Here is an 18467-nt window from a genome sequence, read left to right as displayed (position 1 = left end):
GCTCATGAAACATGGGACCACCACTTTACATGTTGGGTTTATATTTTTGTTCAGTGTAGATAGTGTGTCTTAACTCTTGATGAAGTGAATTAAGATTCTAGGACCCTCCTGCAACCACCTGCAACCCTGCTGATGCTGTGTGTCTTTCTGTTGCCATGCCAACAGCATTGCTGTTGAGAGTGAGACACCATCTTGGAAATGCTACCTTCTCCCCATCGCATCAGTTGTTTCTGGCATCCCACCACCTCCTCATAATATTAACTTCCATTCAGGCTCATTGTAAGATGATAGCTATGATTCATGATTGTGTTCCTCGTGTCAGCCATGGTCCATCAGGGTCCCTTAAAATTAAACGCACACACTCACGGACACACCCACGCACGCACAAGACATTAAAAAAAAGAAAAGACGCAATTAACCGGCAGTGTCAAAGAGCTTCCCTGCAGGTATCATGCAACGAGCACCTAGTGAGAGAAAACCACACTCCCTGAACTCCACAGGGTGTTAGGTCATAAATAAAGGTAAAATAAATACAAATACACCAACAACAGCATCTACTGAGAGCTGTTTGTTCACTGCTGCATAAAAGGACAACGTGTGGTTCTATAACACATGTATTGCATACAACATGGCAACCATGAATATGGGGAGAAAAGCTGTAGCAGATTTTCCCAAGTTTATGTGGTTCTTATTAATCATAATCTGCTACACTACAGGCTGCAGAAATAACTAAGGCCTAGTTTTTTCAAAGGCAAACACAGCACTATCTTTGCTTTGGTAATTTACCAGCAGAATGGCAGCAGGATCCTGTTTGGTAGTTTGCAGCATCTGTATATTCGGATGTGCGAAAGACGAAAAGGAGAGCTAGACGGCCAGCTACAATGAAACTTCCTCCGATTGCATGGAATGAAAAAAGATCCAAGAATGCTTTGTGTTTAGCTCAGTTAGAAGGGGGAGGTAAAAAGGTACAAACTAAACACTAAGGGATAGACCGAAAGTGGATCTATCTTTATACAGTTCTCTGTTTCCACCTCCCTCTCTGACACACACACACACACACTTTCTAGCGCTATCTGTTAGTGTCTGACGTTCCCTCTTGCACACATTCTATATTTCTCTCTTTCTCGCTCTTTCTCACCTAATGTTTCTGAGCTCGTCCTTTCCTATATGAACAACACTCCTCACTCACTCAGGACACAAACACAAGAGCTCATACAAGCACATAGTCACAGTCACATACATACACACACACACACTGTAGGCACAGTTCTCAGTGCTGTTGCCTGTTTGCCTGTCAGTGATTCAGTAGATTCCTCCGGCCAGCCGGCCTTGCTCTGTGTCTTAAAGTAGTGTCTATGCTTTTTTAATCATATCTGAAATGGGCAGTGGCATTACACAATGATTCAAAGGCTGTGACCCTCAAAGCATATTAGTCCTTATGCTGTGTTGGGAGAGGAGTGGACGTGTGTTAATGTGTGAGTGTGTGAGTATGAGAGTACGAGAGTGTGTGTGTGTGAGAGAGAGAGAGCGAGGGTAACATTATCTCAAGTAGTGTGTGACCTCTGTCAGGGTGGTGTGTGTTCTTAGACGAAATTATGAAAGCTACAGGCGGATTAACCTGATCTTAGCTGCAACGTGGGAATGAATACATTTCTGTGTTTTGAGTCACTTTAGCTTTTGAGTGCACTTCAACTGCAAATAAAGTTTTTAAATCGTAATTACAGTAATTTCACTCTCCTTCCTCCCTCTGCACTCCCTCTCCTCCCGGTCATTCCTATGTCCTCCATCTATTCCTTCATCTACCATCCTTCTCTCCCTCTCCTTACTCCCTCTGCCCCCCTCCATCTTCCCTCGCTCCTACCATCCTCCTCCCACCATCTACCATCGCTCTTGGTCTCTCCTCCATCCCTCCAGGTGCCATCTGATGACTCAGTGGCTCTGCTAGCGGAGCCCCAGGTAGCCATGTTCTGTGGGAAGCTCAACATGCACGTCAACGTCCAGAGTGGCAAGTGGGAGCCGGACCCCTCCGGCACCAAGAGCTGCATCGGAACCAAGGAGGGCATCCTGCAGTACTGCCAGGAGGTTGGAGGAGAGGGGGGGAGGGGGGAGGGAAAGATGGCAGAGAGAGGAAAGGGTGAGCGGTAGGAAAAAGAGAAATAAAGAAAGGTGAAAGGAGAGTGGAAGATATAGGGGTGGAACTGGAATGAAATTAGGGCGAGAAAGATAAACAAGGGAGATCTGATGTAAATGTTGGGAATATTACACCAATACAAAACAACTGTGTGAAGTCTTGGACATTCATTGAACCCTGTTCCTTCCCCAGGTGTACCCTGAGCTCCAGAGCACAAACGTGGTGGAGGCCAACCAGCCAGTCAGCATCCAGAACTGGTGCAAGAAAGGACGCAAGCAGTGTCGCAGTCACACACACATCGTGGTGCCCTACCGCTGCCTGGGTAAGCTGTGTATGTGTGTGTGCTTGAGTGTGTGTGAGAGACTCCGTAATCTGTGTGTGTTTTGCAGTTGGGGAGTTTGTGAGTGACGCGCTGCTGGTTCCTGATAAGTGCAAGTTCCTGCACCAGGAGAGAATGGACATGTGTGAGAGCCACCTGCACTGGCACACCGTGGCTAAAGAGGTGAGGACACATGCTTTTCACTTCATTTTCACACCATTCTGTTGTGTTCAGGTATGTTCCTCCCCGGTCTCTCCTCCCAAGTCTCCCCTCTCGTATTCTCTTCTATCTCTCTCCTATATCTATCTAGTATTATCTCCTCCTATCTCTCTAGTTCTCTCTCTCAATTCAATTCAATTCAAAGAGCTTTATTGGCATGGGAAACATGTTTACATTGCCAAAGAGAGTGAAATAGATTATAAACAAAAGTGGAATAAACAATATAAAATTAACAGTAAACATTACACTCACAAAAGTTCCAAAGGAATAGAGACATTTCAAATGTCATGTTATGGCTATACTGTATACAGTGTTGTAACGATGTGAAAATAGTTAAAGTACAAAAGGGAAAATAAATCAACATAAATATGTGTTGTATTTACAATGGTGTTTGTTCTTCACTGGTTGTGGCAACAAGTCTGTGTAATCTGGGGGAAATATGTCTCTAATAGGGTTATACATTGGGCAGGAGGTTAGGAAGTGCAGCTCAGTTTCCACCTCATTTTGTTGGCAGTGTGCACATAGCCTGTCTTCTCTTGAGAGCCATGTCTGCCTACGGCGGCCTTTCTCCATGGCAAGGCTATGCTCACTGAGTCTGTACATAGTCAAAGCTTTCCTTCATTTTGGGTCAGTCACAGGGGTCAGGTTACTCTCTGTTTAGGGTCAAATACCATTCTAGTTTGCTCAGATTTTTTTGTTAATTCTTTCCAATGTGTCAAGTAATTATCTTTTTGTTTTCTCATGATTTGGTTGGGTCTAATTGTGTTGATGTCCTGGTACTCTGTGGGGTCTGTTTGTGTTTGTGAACAGAGCCCCAAGACCAGCTTGCTTAGGGGACTCTTCTCCAGGTTCATCTCTCTGTAGATGATGGCTTTGTTATGGAAGGTTTGGGAATCGTGTCATTTTAGGTGGTTGTAGAATTTAACAGCTCTTTTCTGGATTTGGATAATTAGCGGGTATCATCCTAATTCTGCTCTGCATGTATTATTTGGTGTTTTACGTTGTACACAAGAGGATATTTTTGCAGAATTCTGAATGCAGAGTCTCAATTTGGTGTTTGTCCCATTTTGTACATTTTTGGTTGGTGAGTGGACCTCGGACCTCACAATCATAACTGATTCAAGTATTTTTAGCTAGATCATAGTTGCTATGTCGAATTTGATGCTCCTTTTGATGGCGTAGAAGGCCCCTCTTGCCTTCTCTCTCAGATTGTTCACAGCTTTGTGGAAGTTACATGTAGCGCTGATGTTTAGGCCAAGGTATTTTATAGTTTTTTGTGTGCTCTAGGGTAACGGTGTCTAGATGGAATTTGTATTTGTGGTCCTGGCAACTGGCCTTTTTTTTTAGAACACCATTTTTTTTTGTTTTTACTGAAATTTACTGTCTGGACCCAGGTCTGACAGAATCTGTGCAGAAGATGTAGGTGCTGCTGTAGGCCCTCCTTGATTGGGGACAGAAGCACCAGTTTGTCAGCAAACAGTAGACATTTGACTTCAGATTCTAGTAGGTGAGGCCGGGTGCTGCAGACTGTTCTAGTGCCCTCGCCAATTCGTTGATATGTATGTTGAAGAGGGTGGGGCTTAAGCTGCATTCCTGTCTCACCCCATGGCCATGTGGAAAGGAATGTGTGTTTTTTTTGCTAATTTTAACCGCACACTTGTTGTTTGTGTACATGTATTTTATAACACCTTTCCATCAATTTGTATAACAGACCCTCATGCCAAATTGAGTCTCAAGCTTTTTTGAAATCAACAAAGCATGAGAAGACTGTTTGACTGTCAGTTAGAGTTTACAGGGTGAATATGTGACCGACAAATCGGTCTTATGTAGTAGTGACTCAGAGCTACAAAATTGTATATCATACACTACAGTTGAGGAACAATAGGAAAGTAATTTTGCTTTGAAAGTAGATCAAGTTGTAAACTCACTTTTGAGAAAATGGCCTTTGAATGTTTTAACAGCTCACTGCACAATACTGGCACTAGCAGAGTTGGTTCTGACCACAACAGCAGTCAAGCACCCAAGCTAACTGGCTAACATTGGCCAGCTTGCTAGCTACTTCCAGACACATAATGAGAGAACACCCCACTCTGACCATTTTCTCACCCTAGTAGAGCTGGTTAGGCTGTTTTCATGTTATCCAGAGCATTGGTGACTGTAACTGTGCTGCTGGCAACAATTTAATTACGCTTCTTTGCCAACGTTTACTGACACTGGCCATATTCAATGGGTGTTGAGCGTTCGTAAATTCTGGCACACTAAGGTAAGTATTTTGTTAAGACAAAACAATGAATGTAAACAATGAACCACAATCCCAACTCATGATGTTACTACCCTGCATGAATCTGCAAGGTAGCTAACCAACCAGGTTCAATGTTAGCTAGCCAACATTAGGCTATAACTAGTCAAGCAAATATGTCTGAGATACGAAGACTAAGATCATACACATAACATTAGCTAGTGGGCCAGCCAGCTAACGTTAGCTAGCTAACAGTACATTAACTTGTAATGAAACCACTTTCTATCAAAATTAAGAACATGTCATATCTGAAAATGTAGCTAGCTAGACTATCTTACCTGTATACATCATGGTTGGACACGTCTCCTGTCAGATGCCATGGTTGCCCTTAGTTTGAAGATGTTATCCAGAGACAGGTGTTTTCTCCATCTCCTTAGCTATCATACTCGAATTCCACTGATTTCAAAACTCGGTCATCCAGAAAGTGGAGAGCATACACATAACGTTAGCTAGTTAACAGTATACTTTAACTTGACATTATTTATGCAGTTTTACTACGCAATACATTTAAAAATAAACTGCGTTAGACAGGATTACCTAGACATACTGACCAGCTCAAATAGACAGAACTGTGCTATATGGCAGACCAATCCAAACTAATCTCTCGGCATGTCCAACCCACTCGTTATCTTAGCCAATCATGGTTAGTGGGAAGGTTGCTGACTTTTTATGTGGCTAAACCAGCTAGGCTTGTAATTTAACAATTGTATTTGTATTTACTGATGGCTTACAATTTTGTTATTAAGGCACATGAAGTTCACATGATCGAGAAGGTATTTCTGCCCAAAAACACATTTTGATTAAAAACAAAAGGCTCTGCTGTGAAGTAGTGACCTGCGACATGCGCCTAGTTTCCTTAAACGGGTCACATGCGTGGTCTGTCGTATGGTAATTTAGTAAAAAGCCAATTTGACATTTGCTCAGTACATTGTTTTCACTGGGGAAATGTATGGGTCTGCTGTTAATGATAATGTAGAGGATTTTCCCAATGTTGCTGTTGACGCATATCCAACGGTAGTTATTGGGGTCAAATTTGTCTCTACTTTTGTGGATTGGGGTGATCAGTCCTTGGTTCCAAATATTGGGGAAGATGTCAATTGGAATTTGTGGTCTGTATAGTTTATCATTTCATTTAGGATACCATCAACACTACAGGCCTTTTTGGGTTGGAGTGTTTGAATGAACTACTGGACAAAATACAATGTAATTGGAGAATCCAGTGGGTTCTGGTAGTCTTTAATAGTTGATTCTTTGATTTGAATTTGATCATGTATGTTTTTGCTGTTTGTTTTTTGTTATAGAGGCAAAAAGATTGGAGAAGTGGTTTATCCGTCTCCGTTTTGGATAGGTTGTTCTTTGTTTAGTGTGTTAAATTTTTCCCAGAAGTGGTTAGATTCTATGGATTCTTCAATTACATTGATCTGATTTCTGACGCGCTGTCTCCTTTTTACGTAGTGTATTTCTGTATTGTTTTAGTGATTCACCATAGTGAAGGCGTAGACTCAGGTTTTCTGGGTCTCTATGTTTTTGGTTGGATAGGTTTCTCAATGTCTTTCTTAGGTTTTTGCGTTCTTCAACAAACCATTTGTCATTGTTGTTCATTTTCTTAGGTTATCTGATTTACATGTTTTGATTTCATAGGAGAGCTGAGACATCAAATATACTGTTTAGGTTTTCTACTGCCAAGATTACACCTTTACGTTTTTTCCAGAAAGTTGTCTAAAGGGGATTTAATTTGTTGTTGCCTAATTGTTTTTTGGTAGGTTTCTACACTACATTCCTTCCATCTATAGCATTTCTTAATACACTGCTCAAAAAAATAAAGGGAACACTTAAACAACACAATGTAACTCCAAGTCAATCACACTTCTGTGAAATCAAACTGTCCACTTAGGAAGCAACAATGATTGACAATACATTTCACATGCTGTTGTGCAAATGGAATAGACAACAGGTGGAAATTATAGGCAATTAGCAAGACACCCCCAATAAAGGAGTGGTTCTGCAGGTGGGGACCACAGACCACTTCTCAGTTCCTATGCTTCCTGGCTGATGTTTTGGTCACTTTTGAATGCTGGCGGTGCATTCACTCTAGTGGTAGCATGAGACGGAGTCTACAACCCACACAAGGGGCTCAGGTAGTGCAGCTCATCCAGGATGGCACATCAATGCGAGCTGTGGCAAGAAGGTTTGCTGTGTCTGTTAGCGTAGTGTCCAGAGCATGGAGGCGCTACCAGGAGACAGGCCAGTACATCAGGAGACGTGGAGGAGGTCGTAGGAGGGCTACAACCCAGCAGCAGGACCGCTACCTCCGCCTTTGTGCAAGGAGGAGCAGGAGGAGCACTGCCAGAGCCCTGCAAAATGACCTCCAGCAGGCCACAAATGTGCATGTGTCTGCTCAAACGGTCAGAAACAGACTCCATGAGGGTGGTATGAGGGCCCGACGTCCACAGGTGGGGGTTGTGCTTACAGCCCAACACCGTGCAGGACGTTTGGCATTTGCCAGAGAACACCAAGATTGGCAAATTCGCCACTGGCGCCCTGTGCTCTTCACAGATGAAAGCAGGTTCACACTGAGCACGTGACAGACGTGACAGAGTCTGGAGACGCCGTGGAGAACGTTCTGCTGCCTGCAACATCCTCCAGCATGACCGGTTTGGCGGTGGGGTGGCATTTCTTTGGGAGGGCCGCACAGCCCTCCATGTGCTCGCCAGAGGTAGCCTGACTGCCATTAGGTACCAAGATGAGATCCTCAGACCCCTTGTGAGACCATATGCTGGTGCGGTTGGCCCTGGGTTCCTCCTAATGCAAGACAATGCTAGACCTCATGTGGCTGGAGTATGTCAGCAGTTCCTGCAAGAGGAAGGCATTGATGCTATGGACTGGCCCGCCCGTTCCCCAGACCTGAATCCAATTGAGCACATCTGGGACATCATGTCTCGCTCCATCCACCAACGCCACGTTGCACCACAGACTGTCCAGGAGTTGGCGGATGCTTTAGTCCAGGTCTGGGAGGAGATCCCTCAGGAGACCATCCGCCACCTCATCAGGAGCATGCCCAGGCGTTGTAGGGAGGTCATACAGGCACGTGGAGGCCACACACACTACTGAGCCTCATTTTGACTTGTTTTAAGGACATTACATCAAAGTTGGATCAGCCTGTAGTGTGGTTTTCCACTTTAATTTTGAGTGTGACTCCAAATCCAGACCTCCATGGGTTGATAAATTGGATTTCCATTGATTATTTTTGTGTGATTTTGTTGTCAGCGCATTCAACTATGTAAAGAAAAAAGTATTTAATAAGATTATTTCTTTCATTCAGATCTAGGATGTGTTGTTTAAGTGTTCCCTTTATTTTTTGGAGCAGTATATTATGTAGTTTCTTTGGCTTTGATGCCTCATGATTGAATATTGCTCTGTTCAAGTAGACTGTGATTTTGCTGTGATCTGGGCTGACTGTGAACGCTCTGAGAGACTGTGTTGAGGTCAGTGATAAAGTAATCTACAGTATTACTGCCAAGGGATGAGCTGTAGGTGTACCTACCGTAAGAGTCCCCTCGAAGCCTACCATTGACTATGTACAGACCCAGTGTTCGACATAGCTGCAGGAGTTGTGACCCGTTTTTGTTGGTTGTTTTGTCATGGTTGTATCTAGGGGGGCATATTTGGGAGGGAATGCTGTCACCTCCAGGTAGGTGTCTGCTCCCCTGTGTGCTAAGAGTGTCAGGTTCTTGTCCTGTTCTGACATTTAGGTTGTCACAGACTAGTACATGTCCCTGGGCCTGGAAATGGTCGATCTCCCCCTCTAGAATGGAGAAGCTGTCATCGTTAAGCAGGAATCCATACCTCAAAAAATTGTAAATACAGACATTATCATCCTACAAGAAACAGGGAAACCAGTGGGTCCGTCTCTTCAATATGGGGTGGCAGGGTAGCCTAGTGGTTAGAGTGTTGGGCTAGTAGGGGGGGCATAAGACTGATCTGGGGGGGCCTATATAGGGTGTGGATAGTGGTTGACTGGTTGGGATGGGGATGTGGTGCTGTGGTCTGTGTGTAGGTCCTCTTGGTGTGGATCCTCTTGGTGCAGGTCCTCCGGGGGGTTCTCGCAGTTCTGGGAGGGTGTCTCACTGGTCTGGGAGGATGTCTGTTTCTCTGTTGCTCCTGTGTGAGGTGCTGGGGCTGCAGTTGTGGGTGATGCCCTTCAGGGTCCTGGCAAAGGTGGGGACTGCTGCCTTGTAGAGGTTGACCTGGTTGTAAATGCTGTTGAAGTCCAAGTCAGAGTGGTGGGCCATGTAAATATTTGGTTTTGAAGCACAGTCCCGGCAGGGTGAAAACCACGTTTTCGTGGTAGCAGGGTAGAGGTAACCACTGTGTGTTGTGGAAAGTGAAAGAGGCTTTTTCAATCATGCCCTTGAGTTCTGTGGCCACCCTTTCCTGCTGGGCTGTAAGGTCATTTGTACCTGTGTGTATTATGATGTGGCTTTTCTGTGTCCTCAGTGGGTGTGGGGGTGTTGTCAGGAGAGCTATTCTGTGGGCTAACGGGGCCTCCAGGAGGGGGAGTCTGCTGGGTTGGTGGATCCTGCCTTGTCTGTCCTGCTGTTAAGGCTGTGGTCAAGGTCTGAAGTGGGCTGTTCTGTTGGTGTCGTGCTGATCTGTTTTATGTGTCTGTGCTGTCTGGATTGTGTGGACTAGCTCCACCATGTCTCTCTCCAGTTCAGTGAATTTAACCTATCAATGATGGATGAGCAGTGCAGTTGTGGGACCTGGGTGTGTTCAGTGCTGGGGGGATGACTATCCTCGTCTGCAGGACAGTTTGAAAAGGTGTGATCAGACTCACTTGGGGTGGATGAGTCATCACCAAGAGAAAGCTTCTCCTGCCGTGCTCTCGCTTTGATTCTGTGGAAGTCCTTTTGGAAATGTATGAAGTTGCCCTGCACCACCACTGTTCCATTCTTGTACAGGTTGACAGAGGGTGTCTCCGTCTCAAGGTCCTCGTTTTCCAGTATTCTGATTTTTCTCCCTCCACCAATACCCTCTCTTAACTTCTTACATCTAGGCATTCCGCTAGCGGAACCCCGTTCCGACAGCGGAACCCCTAGCCAACAGCCAATGGGATCACATGGCGCAAAATACAAAAACAACTAAAATACCACAATTCAATTTTCTCAAACATATGACTATTTTACACCATTTGAAAGATAAACCTCTCCTGAATCCAACCACGTTGTCAGATTTCTAAAAGGCTTTACAGCGAAAGCAAAACATTATATTATGTTAGGATACCACCACAGCAAAAAAAACAACAACACAGCCATTTTCCTAGCAAGGACAGCCATTTTCCAAGCAAGGGTAGCCGTCCAAAAGCACAAAACCAGCTAAAATTATGCACTAACCTTTGACGATCTTCATCAGATGACACTCCTAGGACATTATGTTAGACAATACATGCATTTTTTGTTCCATCAAGTTCATATTTATATAAAAAAAAACATTTTACATTGGCACGTGACATTCAGAAAATGTATTCCCCCCCAAAATTTCCGGTGAATGGGCACCATAATTTACAGAAATACTCATCATAAACGTTGACAAAATATATAACAATTAATTAAAGAAGTATAGATGAACTATTCCTTTATGCAACCGCTTTGTCAGATTTCAAAATAACTTTACAGAGAAAGCACATTGTTCAATATTCTGAGTACTGAGCCCCAAGCTATTCAGTTAGCCGTCCAGCCACGGCGTCCAGATCACCATTCCAAAATGCATCTATCCACCGTCGACGAAAAGTTATAAAGTTCCCTCAGCGTTTGTAGAAACATGTCAAACCATGTTCACAATCAATCTTTAGGGTGTTTTTAATGTAGAATTTCGATAATATTCCAACCGGACAATAGCAGGTTCATTACAGAAGAAAAATAAAAATGGCTAGCCTTATGTGCGCGCGCACGAGGTAAGTCAATGACACCAGGTCGACCGCTTACTGTTCCGGGTATTATTCAATCAAATTGCATTGTAGAAGCCTCAAACAAGGTTCTAATGACTGTTGACATCTAGTGGAAGCCTTAGGAAGTGCAATATGACATCACAGACACTGTAGTTTAGATAGAACATCATTTGAAATGACTACAACCATGTGAAGTCAAACTTCCTGGTTGGATTTTTCTCAGGTTTTTGCCTGCCATATGAGTTCTGTTATACTCACAGACATCATTCAAACAGTTTTAGAAACTTCAGAGTTTTTTTATCCAAGTCTACTAATAATATGCATATCCTACCTTCTGAGTCTGAGTAGGAGGCAGTTTAATTTGGGTACGTTTTTCATCCGGCCGTGAAAATACTGCCCCCTATAGTAAAGAGGTTAAAAGAGGGGTAGTGTCCTGTTACCACAGTGTGCCATGTCCAGGGATGGTCTGTGTTGAAGATTAGGTTTCTTACGTTTCCATTTTTGTAGCAGTCAGCATAAAGTGTCTCTGGATTGTCCATGAGGAGCTTCTCTTTGTACTCTTTCCGTGCCTTGTCATTTTAATATCTTTCTTTATCTCTGTATCTCTATCTCTCTCTCTAGTATTTTCTCCTCCTTTCTCTGCTCTCTCCACCTATCTAGTATTCTCTCCTCCTGTCGCTCTCTCTCGTATTCTCTACTCCTCTCTCCGCTCTCTATCTAGTGTTCTCTCATCTATCTAGTGTTCTCTCATCTATCTAGTGTTCTCTCATCTATCTAGTGTTCTCTCATCTATCTAGTGTTCTCTCATCTATCTAGTGTTCTCTCATCTATCTAGTGTTCTCTCATCTATCCAGTGTTCTCTCTCCTCTCTTTCCTTTCTCTCTAGTATTCTGGGAGAGTGTGTGCTGTGGTGTGGTGACTCAGAATTCTTTTGTCTCCATCCATCCGTCCCTGCAGGCCTGAATCCTCTCATCCCATCCTCCCTCCTTCAATTATTTCACAGAACTTGAGTCAAGCAGAGCTATAATTGTAAGGTTATTTTTTGCTTCATATGATTGTTTTTTCCTGACCATGTGACCTGACCAGGAAACCGTCTAGAGATGTGTAATTGCGTGTAAAGACCTGTGTCTCAAAAATCGATTCTTTCAAATTACTATTATTATCAGTCCTGTGGAGACCGCACCATGAATCTCCATGACTACGGCATGCTGTTGCCATGCGGCATCGATCGTTTCCGAGGGGTGGAGTTTGTGTGTTGCCCGGCAGACACGCATCTCGAGTCAGAGAGCGTTGAGCTGACTGAGTCTGACGTGTGGTGGGGCGGAGCCGAGACTGAATACACCGATAAAGGGTATACACACATGCGCACATATGCACACACACACACACAAAGGCACAAGCACGGGTGCATACAGTCAGACACAAACACACAGACAATTAAGCACACATATATAATCTTAAATGCTTACTCAAGTTCATAAACCAGTGGTTAAACACTTTTGACAGATAACCTTCACAACCAGACTACACACACTCAAACACCCACCCTCCCTCCAGCATGCTTCACCAGGCGGATCAGGGGGCTGCCACCACTGAGGATGATGAGGATGCCTTCGATAGGGACGAGGACGGTGACGGTGATGAGGATGAAGATGATGTGACTGACAAACGGGACAGTGGTGACCGCACCTCCGACATCGCCATGACAACTACCACCACGACCACCACTGAGTCGGTTGAGGAAGTTGTCAGAGGTAAGAACACGCCATGGATGGAAAGAGAGAAATACTTGTTGGTTGGTTTGTGGAGATGGATAAGATGGAGTGTGTATGTTTGAACATGTTATGTGTAAACACACACCCAAGCAGTGTGTGTGTTTGCTCTGTGTGAGTGTGTATGTGTACATAACATGTGTCGTGTGTTTGTCTCTCTGAGGTATGTAGGGCATGTGCTGAGTTGTCCCTCTGTGCCCCTTACCTTGGGCCTTGGGGACTGTCCACCCTGCTGTCTGCCTTTCTGAGCCGTCTGTCTGTCTAACACCGTCTACCTGTCTGTCTGATGTCTCTTAGACACTTGGAGCATAAGTGATTCAGTGGGGTTGGGTTAAATGCGGAAGACACATTCCGCTTGAATGCATTCAGTTGTTCAACTGACTAGGTATCCCCTTTCCCTTATGTACTACCAGCTCTGAAAGGGGAATATGTTTCTGTTCTAGATTAAGCAACACGTTGGTCAATGAAGGAAAATGGAAGGTCAATAAAAAAACACTGCATTCAGGCCTTTTATTGGTCTTTAATTTTCCTTCAATAGTAGTTATTAAAGATGAACCATCACTATGGACAGGTAATAACAAACGTTGAGAGGGTCTGAGTCCAGGGTCTGAGTCCAGGGTCTGAGTCCAGGGTCTGAGTCCAGGGTCTGAGTCCAGGGTCTGAGTCCAGGGTCTGAGTCCAGGGTCTGAGTCCAGGGTCTGAGTCCAGGGTCTGAGTCCAGGGTCTGAGTCCAGGGTCTGAGTCCAGGGTCTGAGTCCAGGGTCTGAGTCCAGGGTCTGAGTCCAGGGTCTGAGTCCAGGGTCTGAGTCCAGGGTCTGAGTCCAGGGTCTGAGTCCAGGGTCTGAGTCCATCTCAGCTATTGAATACTGTGGGAAGTGCAGAGGGTTCCTATCAATATAGTCTGATCTAGTGGGTGTACAGACAGAGGTTAACTTTTCGATTAGGTCATTCTGGTTTAAAAAAAGAGATATAGAGACTTTAAGAAACACCTGAGAAATTAGGAACTATCTAAGCAGGTAAATAGCCATCACACTTCCTCCCTCCCTCACTTACTCACCTAACCTCTTACTCAGTCCATTACTTACTAACCAGCTCAATTACACTGGAGCTTATGAGTCTTGTGTGTGTGTGCGACAATATTTATGTATTGTGATTTATGCTGGTGTGTGTGTGTGTGTGTGTTAATGAGTTCATGTCCTAACTGGCTTAACCTAACAACAGCAGTCTCTCTTCATATGACTGTATCAGTGTACATGTGGGTTGAGTCTGTTTTCCTGTCCCTCTCTTTTCTGGTACTTTCCGCCCAGTTAAACACAACACTCCTCAGCGGGAGAGGATGACTCAGCGCCTGCCCTGATTCACTTATCTTATCTCCAGTCTCCCACATCACACACACACACACATCAAGGCAAACAGATATATGACCTGTCGCTCGCTGGCTGACAGGCTTAGCTGCTGTAATCTGTCTGTGCCGCCAGACAGGACTCGAACGTCTTAGTACAGTTTTAGATTACAGTGGCAGATAATGTAGACTTGTGGGGGGAGGATATGTCACTGTTGAACAGTTAACTTCTCTCTCTGGAACCTTTTGTGGACATCCACTTTCCGCTGTACCGCTCCTCCCCTCTCCCCCAGTGCCCACCACAGCCCCTCCCCCCCCTGACGCAGTGGACCATTACTTGGAGTCTACTGGAGACAACAACGAACACGCAGACTTCCAGAAGGCCAAGGAGAGTCTGGAGGCCAAGCATCGCGAGAGGATGTCCCAGGTGTGTGTGTTTGAGCTAGAGAGAGAGTCAGTCAGTTTTGGCACGTCACAGCATTAACAGTGAGAATAGTTACATTCTGCCCATAACACAGCATTAACAGTGAGAATAGTTACATTCTGCCCATAACACAGCATTAATAGTGAGAATAGTTACATTCTGCCCATAACACAGCATTAACAGTGAGAATAGTTACATTCTGCCCATAACACAGCATTAACAGTGAGAATAGTTACATTCTGCCCATAACACAGCATTAACAGTGAGAATAGTTACATTCTGCCCATAACACAGCATTAACAGTGAGAATAGTTACATTCTGCCCATAACACAGCGAGAATAGTTACATTCTGCCCATAACACAGCATTAACAGTGAGAATAGTTACATTCTGCCCATAACACAGCATTAACAGTGAGAATAGTTACATTCTGCCCATAACACAGCATTAACAGCGAGAATAGTTACATTCTGCCCATAACACAGCATTAACAGCGAGAATAGTTACATTCTGCCCATAACACAGCACAGTGAGAATAGTTACATTCTGCCCATAACACAGCATTAACAGTGAGAATAGTTACATTCTGCCCATAACACAGCATTAACAGCGAGAATAGTTACATTCTGCCCATAACACAGCATTAACAGTGAGAATGGTTACATTCTGCCCATAACACAGCATTAACAGTGAGAATAGTTACATTCTGCCCATAACACAGCATTAACAGTGAGAATAGTTACATTCTGCCCATAACACAGCATTAACAGTGATAATAGTTACATCCTGCCCATAACACAGCATATCAACACACACACAGGGTGACGGTAGCTGACCTTGGGTTTGTAATGTGATGATGCAAAGGTTCCAAATGAACAATGTTACACATTCCCAGTTACCTCACCATGTCATATTAGGGGCAGAAGCACTGGTGTGTATGCTGTATGTGTGTATGAGAGAGAGAGAATATGTATTTTTGAGAGAGAGAAGTATCCCTTCTCTGATGTGAACTGAAAGGTGTGTTTTCTGATGTGTGTCTCCAGGTGATGAGAGAGTGGGAGGAGGCAGAGAGACAGGCCAAGAGTCTCCCTCACGCTGACAAGAAGGCTGTCATTCAGGTACCTGGGCTGTGTGTGCGTGCGCAGTATATATAGTTTTTATTTAACCTTAATTATGACATGGAGTCTTGCTGAAACCAAGGTCTCTTTTACAGATGAGCCCTGTATACACATCAATACACATGCATGCCTATGTGAGTGTCAGTAATGTGTGTATACTAGTGTGTATTAATATTTCTGTGTGCAGCGCTTCCAGGAGAAGGTGGAGGCCCTGGAGCAGGAGGCAGCAGGAGAGAGACAGCAGCTGGTGGAGACCCACATGGTCCGGGTGGAGGCCCTGCTCAACAGCTGCCGTCGCATGGCCCTGGATAACTACCTTAGCGCCCTGCAGGCCAACCCACCCAGGGTATATACTGATCAAAAATATAAACTCAACATGTAAAGTGTTGGTTTCATGAGCTGAAATAATATATCCCAGAAATGTTCCATACGATCAAAAATATTATTTCTCTCAAATTTTGTGCACAAATTTGTGTTTCATCCCTGTTAGTGATCATTTCTCCTTTGCCAAGATAATCCATCCACCTGAGAGGTGTGACATAGTAAGAAGCTGATAAAACAGCAATTAAATTGGATTTAATCAAGATAGAGTGTGAAGATCCATTGTCATGTCATCCGCCGCCATCACCTCATGTTTCAGCATGATAATCCACGTCCCCATGTCGCAAGGATCTGTACACAATTCCTGGAAGCTGAAAATGTCCCGGCACCTGTTGCTGACAGGTGTATAAAATCGAGCACACAACTATTCAATTTCCGTAGACAAACATTGGCAGTGGAATGGCCTTACTGAAGAGCTCAGTGCCTTTCAACGTGGCACCGTCATAGGATGCCACCTTTCCAACAAGTCAGTTCGTCAAATTTCTGCCCTGCTAGAGCTGCCCCGGTCAACTGTAAGTGGCGTTTTTGTGAAGTGGAAGCGTCTAGGAACAACAACGGCTCAGCCACGAAGTGATAGGCCACACAAGCTCACAGAACAGGACCACCAAGTGCTGAAGTGAGTAAAAAGCGTCTGTCCTCAGTTGCAACACTCATTACTGAGTTCAAAACTGCCTCTGGAAGCAATCTCAGCACAAGAACTGTTTGTCTGGAGCTTCATGAAATTTGGTTTCCATGGCAGAGTAAGATCACAAGCCTAAGATCACCATGCGCAATGACAAGTGTCGACTGGTGTGGTGTAAAGCCTGCCTCCATTGGACTCTGAAGCAGTGGAAACGCGTTCTCTGGAGTGATGAATCACGCTTCACCATCTGGCAGTCTAACGGATGAATCTGTATTTGGCGGATGCCAGGAGAATGTTACCTGACACAAAGCAGAGAGCCAACTGTAAAGTTTGGTGAAGGAATAATGGTCTGGGCTTGTTTTTCATGGTTCGGGCTAGGCCCCTAAGTTCCAGTGAAGGGTAATCTTAACTCTACAGAATTCAATGACATTCTAGACAATTCTGTGCTTCCAACTTTGTGGCAACAGTTTAGGGAAGGCCCTTGGACCTCACAAGTCCTCAACTGGCAACTTCATTAAGTAGTACCCGCAAAACACCAGTCTCAACGTCAACAGTGAAGAGGCGACTCTGGCCTTCTCGGCAGAGTTGCAAAGAAAAAGCCATATCTCAGCCTGGCCAATAAAAATTAAATATTAAGATGGGCAAAAGAACACAAGAACACAGACGCTCTTATCCAGAGCAACTTACAGTAGTGAATGCATACATTTCATAAATTTTTTTTCCTTTTTTTCGTACTGGTCCCCCGTGGGAATCGAACCCACAACCCTGGCGTTGCAAACACCATGCTCTACCAACTGAGTCCCACACGGGACCCACTACTCCGCCGGCGATGTTTTGGGTCGGCCTCTGGAATAAGTTCAATTGCTCTGAGGGAGAGTGAACAAAGGATCTGCTCCAGGGAAGTCGTATTCCTGGTCGTAATGCCTGTAGTCCCTTCTCAAAGTCAGTGTATACTGTATGTTGAGAAACATGCCTATTTTCCTCAAAAGTACGTAATGTCATGTTTCCAAAGGTACAGTATACGATACTACATATAGAAAGTTAATTATCTCACATCTGAGAAAAAATGTATACTGTTATACTTCTTTTTGATGAAATTCATGCTAATGTTGTTTTATTTTTGCTAGCGCCCAGTAGACTCCCATTCATTCCTTGAAGGAGAGCGCTCCTTGTCCCAGAGTCACCCAGAACACAACTAGTCTAAAGAAGGCCAGTTTTATTGCTTCTTTAATCAGAACATCAGTTTTCAGCTCTGCTAATACAATTGCAAAAGGGTTTCTAATGATCAATTAGCCTTTTAAAATGATAAAATTGGATTAGCTAACACAACGTGCCATTGGAACAGAGGAGTGATGGTTGCTGAATATGGGCCTCTGTACGCCTATGTAGATATTCCACCAAAAATCTGCTGTTTCCAGCTACAATAGTCATTTACAACATTAACAATGTCTATACTGTATTTCTGATCAATTTGACGTTATTTTAATGGACAGAAATGTGCTTTTCTTTCAAAAACAAGAACATTTCTAAGTGACCCCAAACTTTTGAACGGTAGTGTGTGTATAATATACACTGCTCAAAAAAATCAAGGGAACACTTAAACAACACAATGTAACTCCAAGTCAATCACACTTCTGTGAAATCAAACTGTCCACTTAGGAAGCAACACTGATTGACAATAAATGTCACATGCTGTTGTGCAAATGGAATAGACAACAGGTGGAAATTATAGGCAATTAACAAGACACCCCCAATAAAGGAGTGGTTTTGTAGGTGGGGACCACAGACCACTTCTCAGTTCCTATGCTTCTTGGCTGATGTTTTGGTCACTTTTGAATGCTGGTGGTGCTTTCACTCTAGTGGTAGCATGAGACGGAGTCTACAACCCACACA

General features: G+C 44.1%; 1 protein-coding gene across 3 annotated transcripts in view; it reads left to right on the top strand.

The window, feature by feature from the left end:
• The window catches only part of LOC106582144 (amyloid-beta A4 protein), a 35707-nt gene that overhangs the window by 10802 nt on the left and 6438 nt on the right, over positions 1–18467 (top strand). For 2 of the 3 annotated variants that reach the window (XM_014164921.2, XM_014164920.2), the window contains exons 2-9: positions 1915–2082; positions 2324–2453; positions 2521–2633; positions 12082–12266; positions 12473–12669; positions 14323–14456; positions 15497–15571; positions 15759–15917. In XM_014164921.2, coding sequence (XP_014020396.2) covers positions 1915–2082; positions 2324–2453; positions 2521–2633; positions 12082–12266; positions 12473–12669; positions 14323–14456; positions 15497–15571; positions 15759–15917 — 1161 coding nt within the window. Of the gene's footprint in view, positions 1–1914; positions 2083–2323; positions 2454–2520; positions 2634–11918; positions 11945–12081; positions 12267–12472; positions 12670–14322; positions 14457–15496; positions 15572–15758; positions 15918–18467 lie in introns of all 3 variants that reach the window. The other variant, XM_045704619.1, reaches the window with a different exon arrangement.

The sequence above is a fragment of the Salmo salar genome, chromosome ssa21, assembly GCF_905237065.1.
Source record: "Salmo salar chromosome ssa21, Ssal_v3.1, whole genome shotgun sequence".
Taxonomy (NCBI): Eukaryota; Metazoa; Chordata; class Actinopteri; order Salmoniformes; family Salmonidae; genus Salmo; species Salmo salar.
Note: the sequence above shows the minus strand (reverse complement) of the source record. Positions and strands in the feature narration are given on the sequence as shown.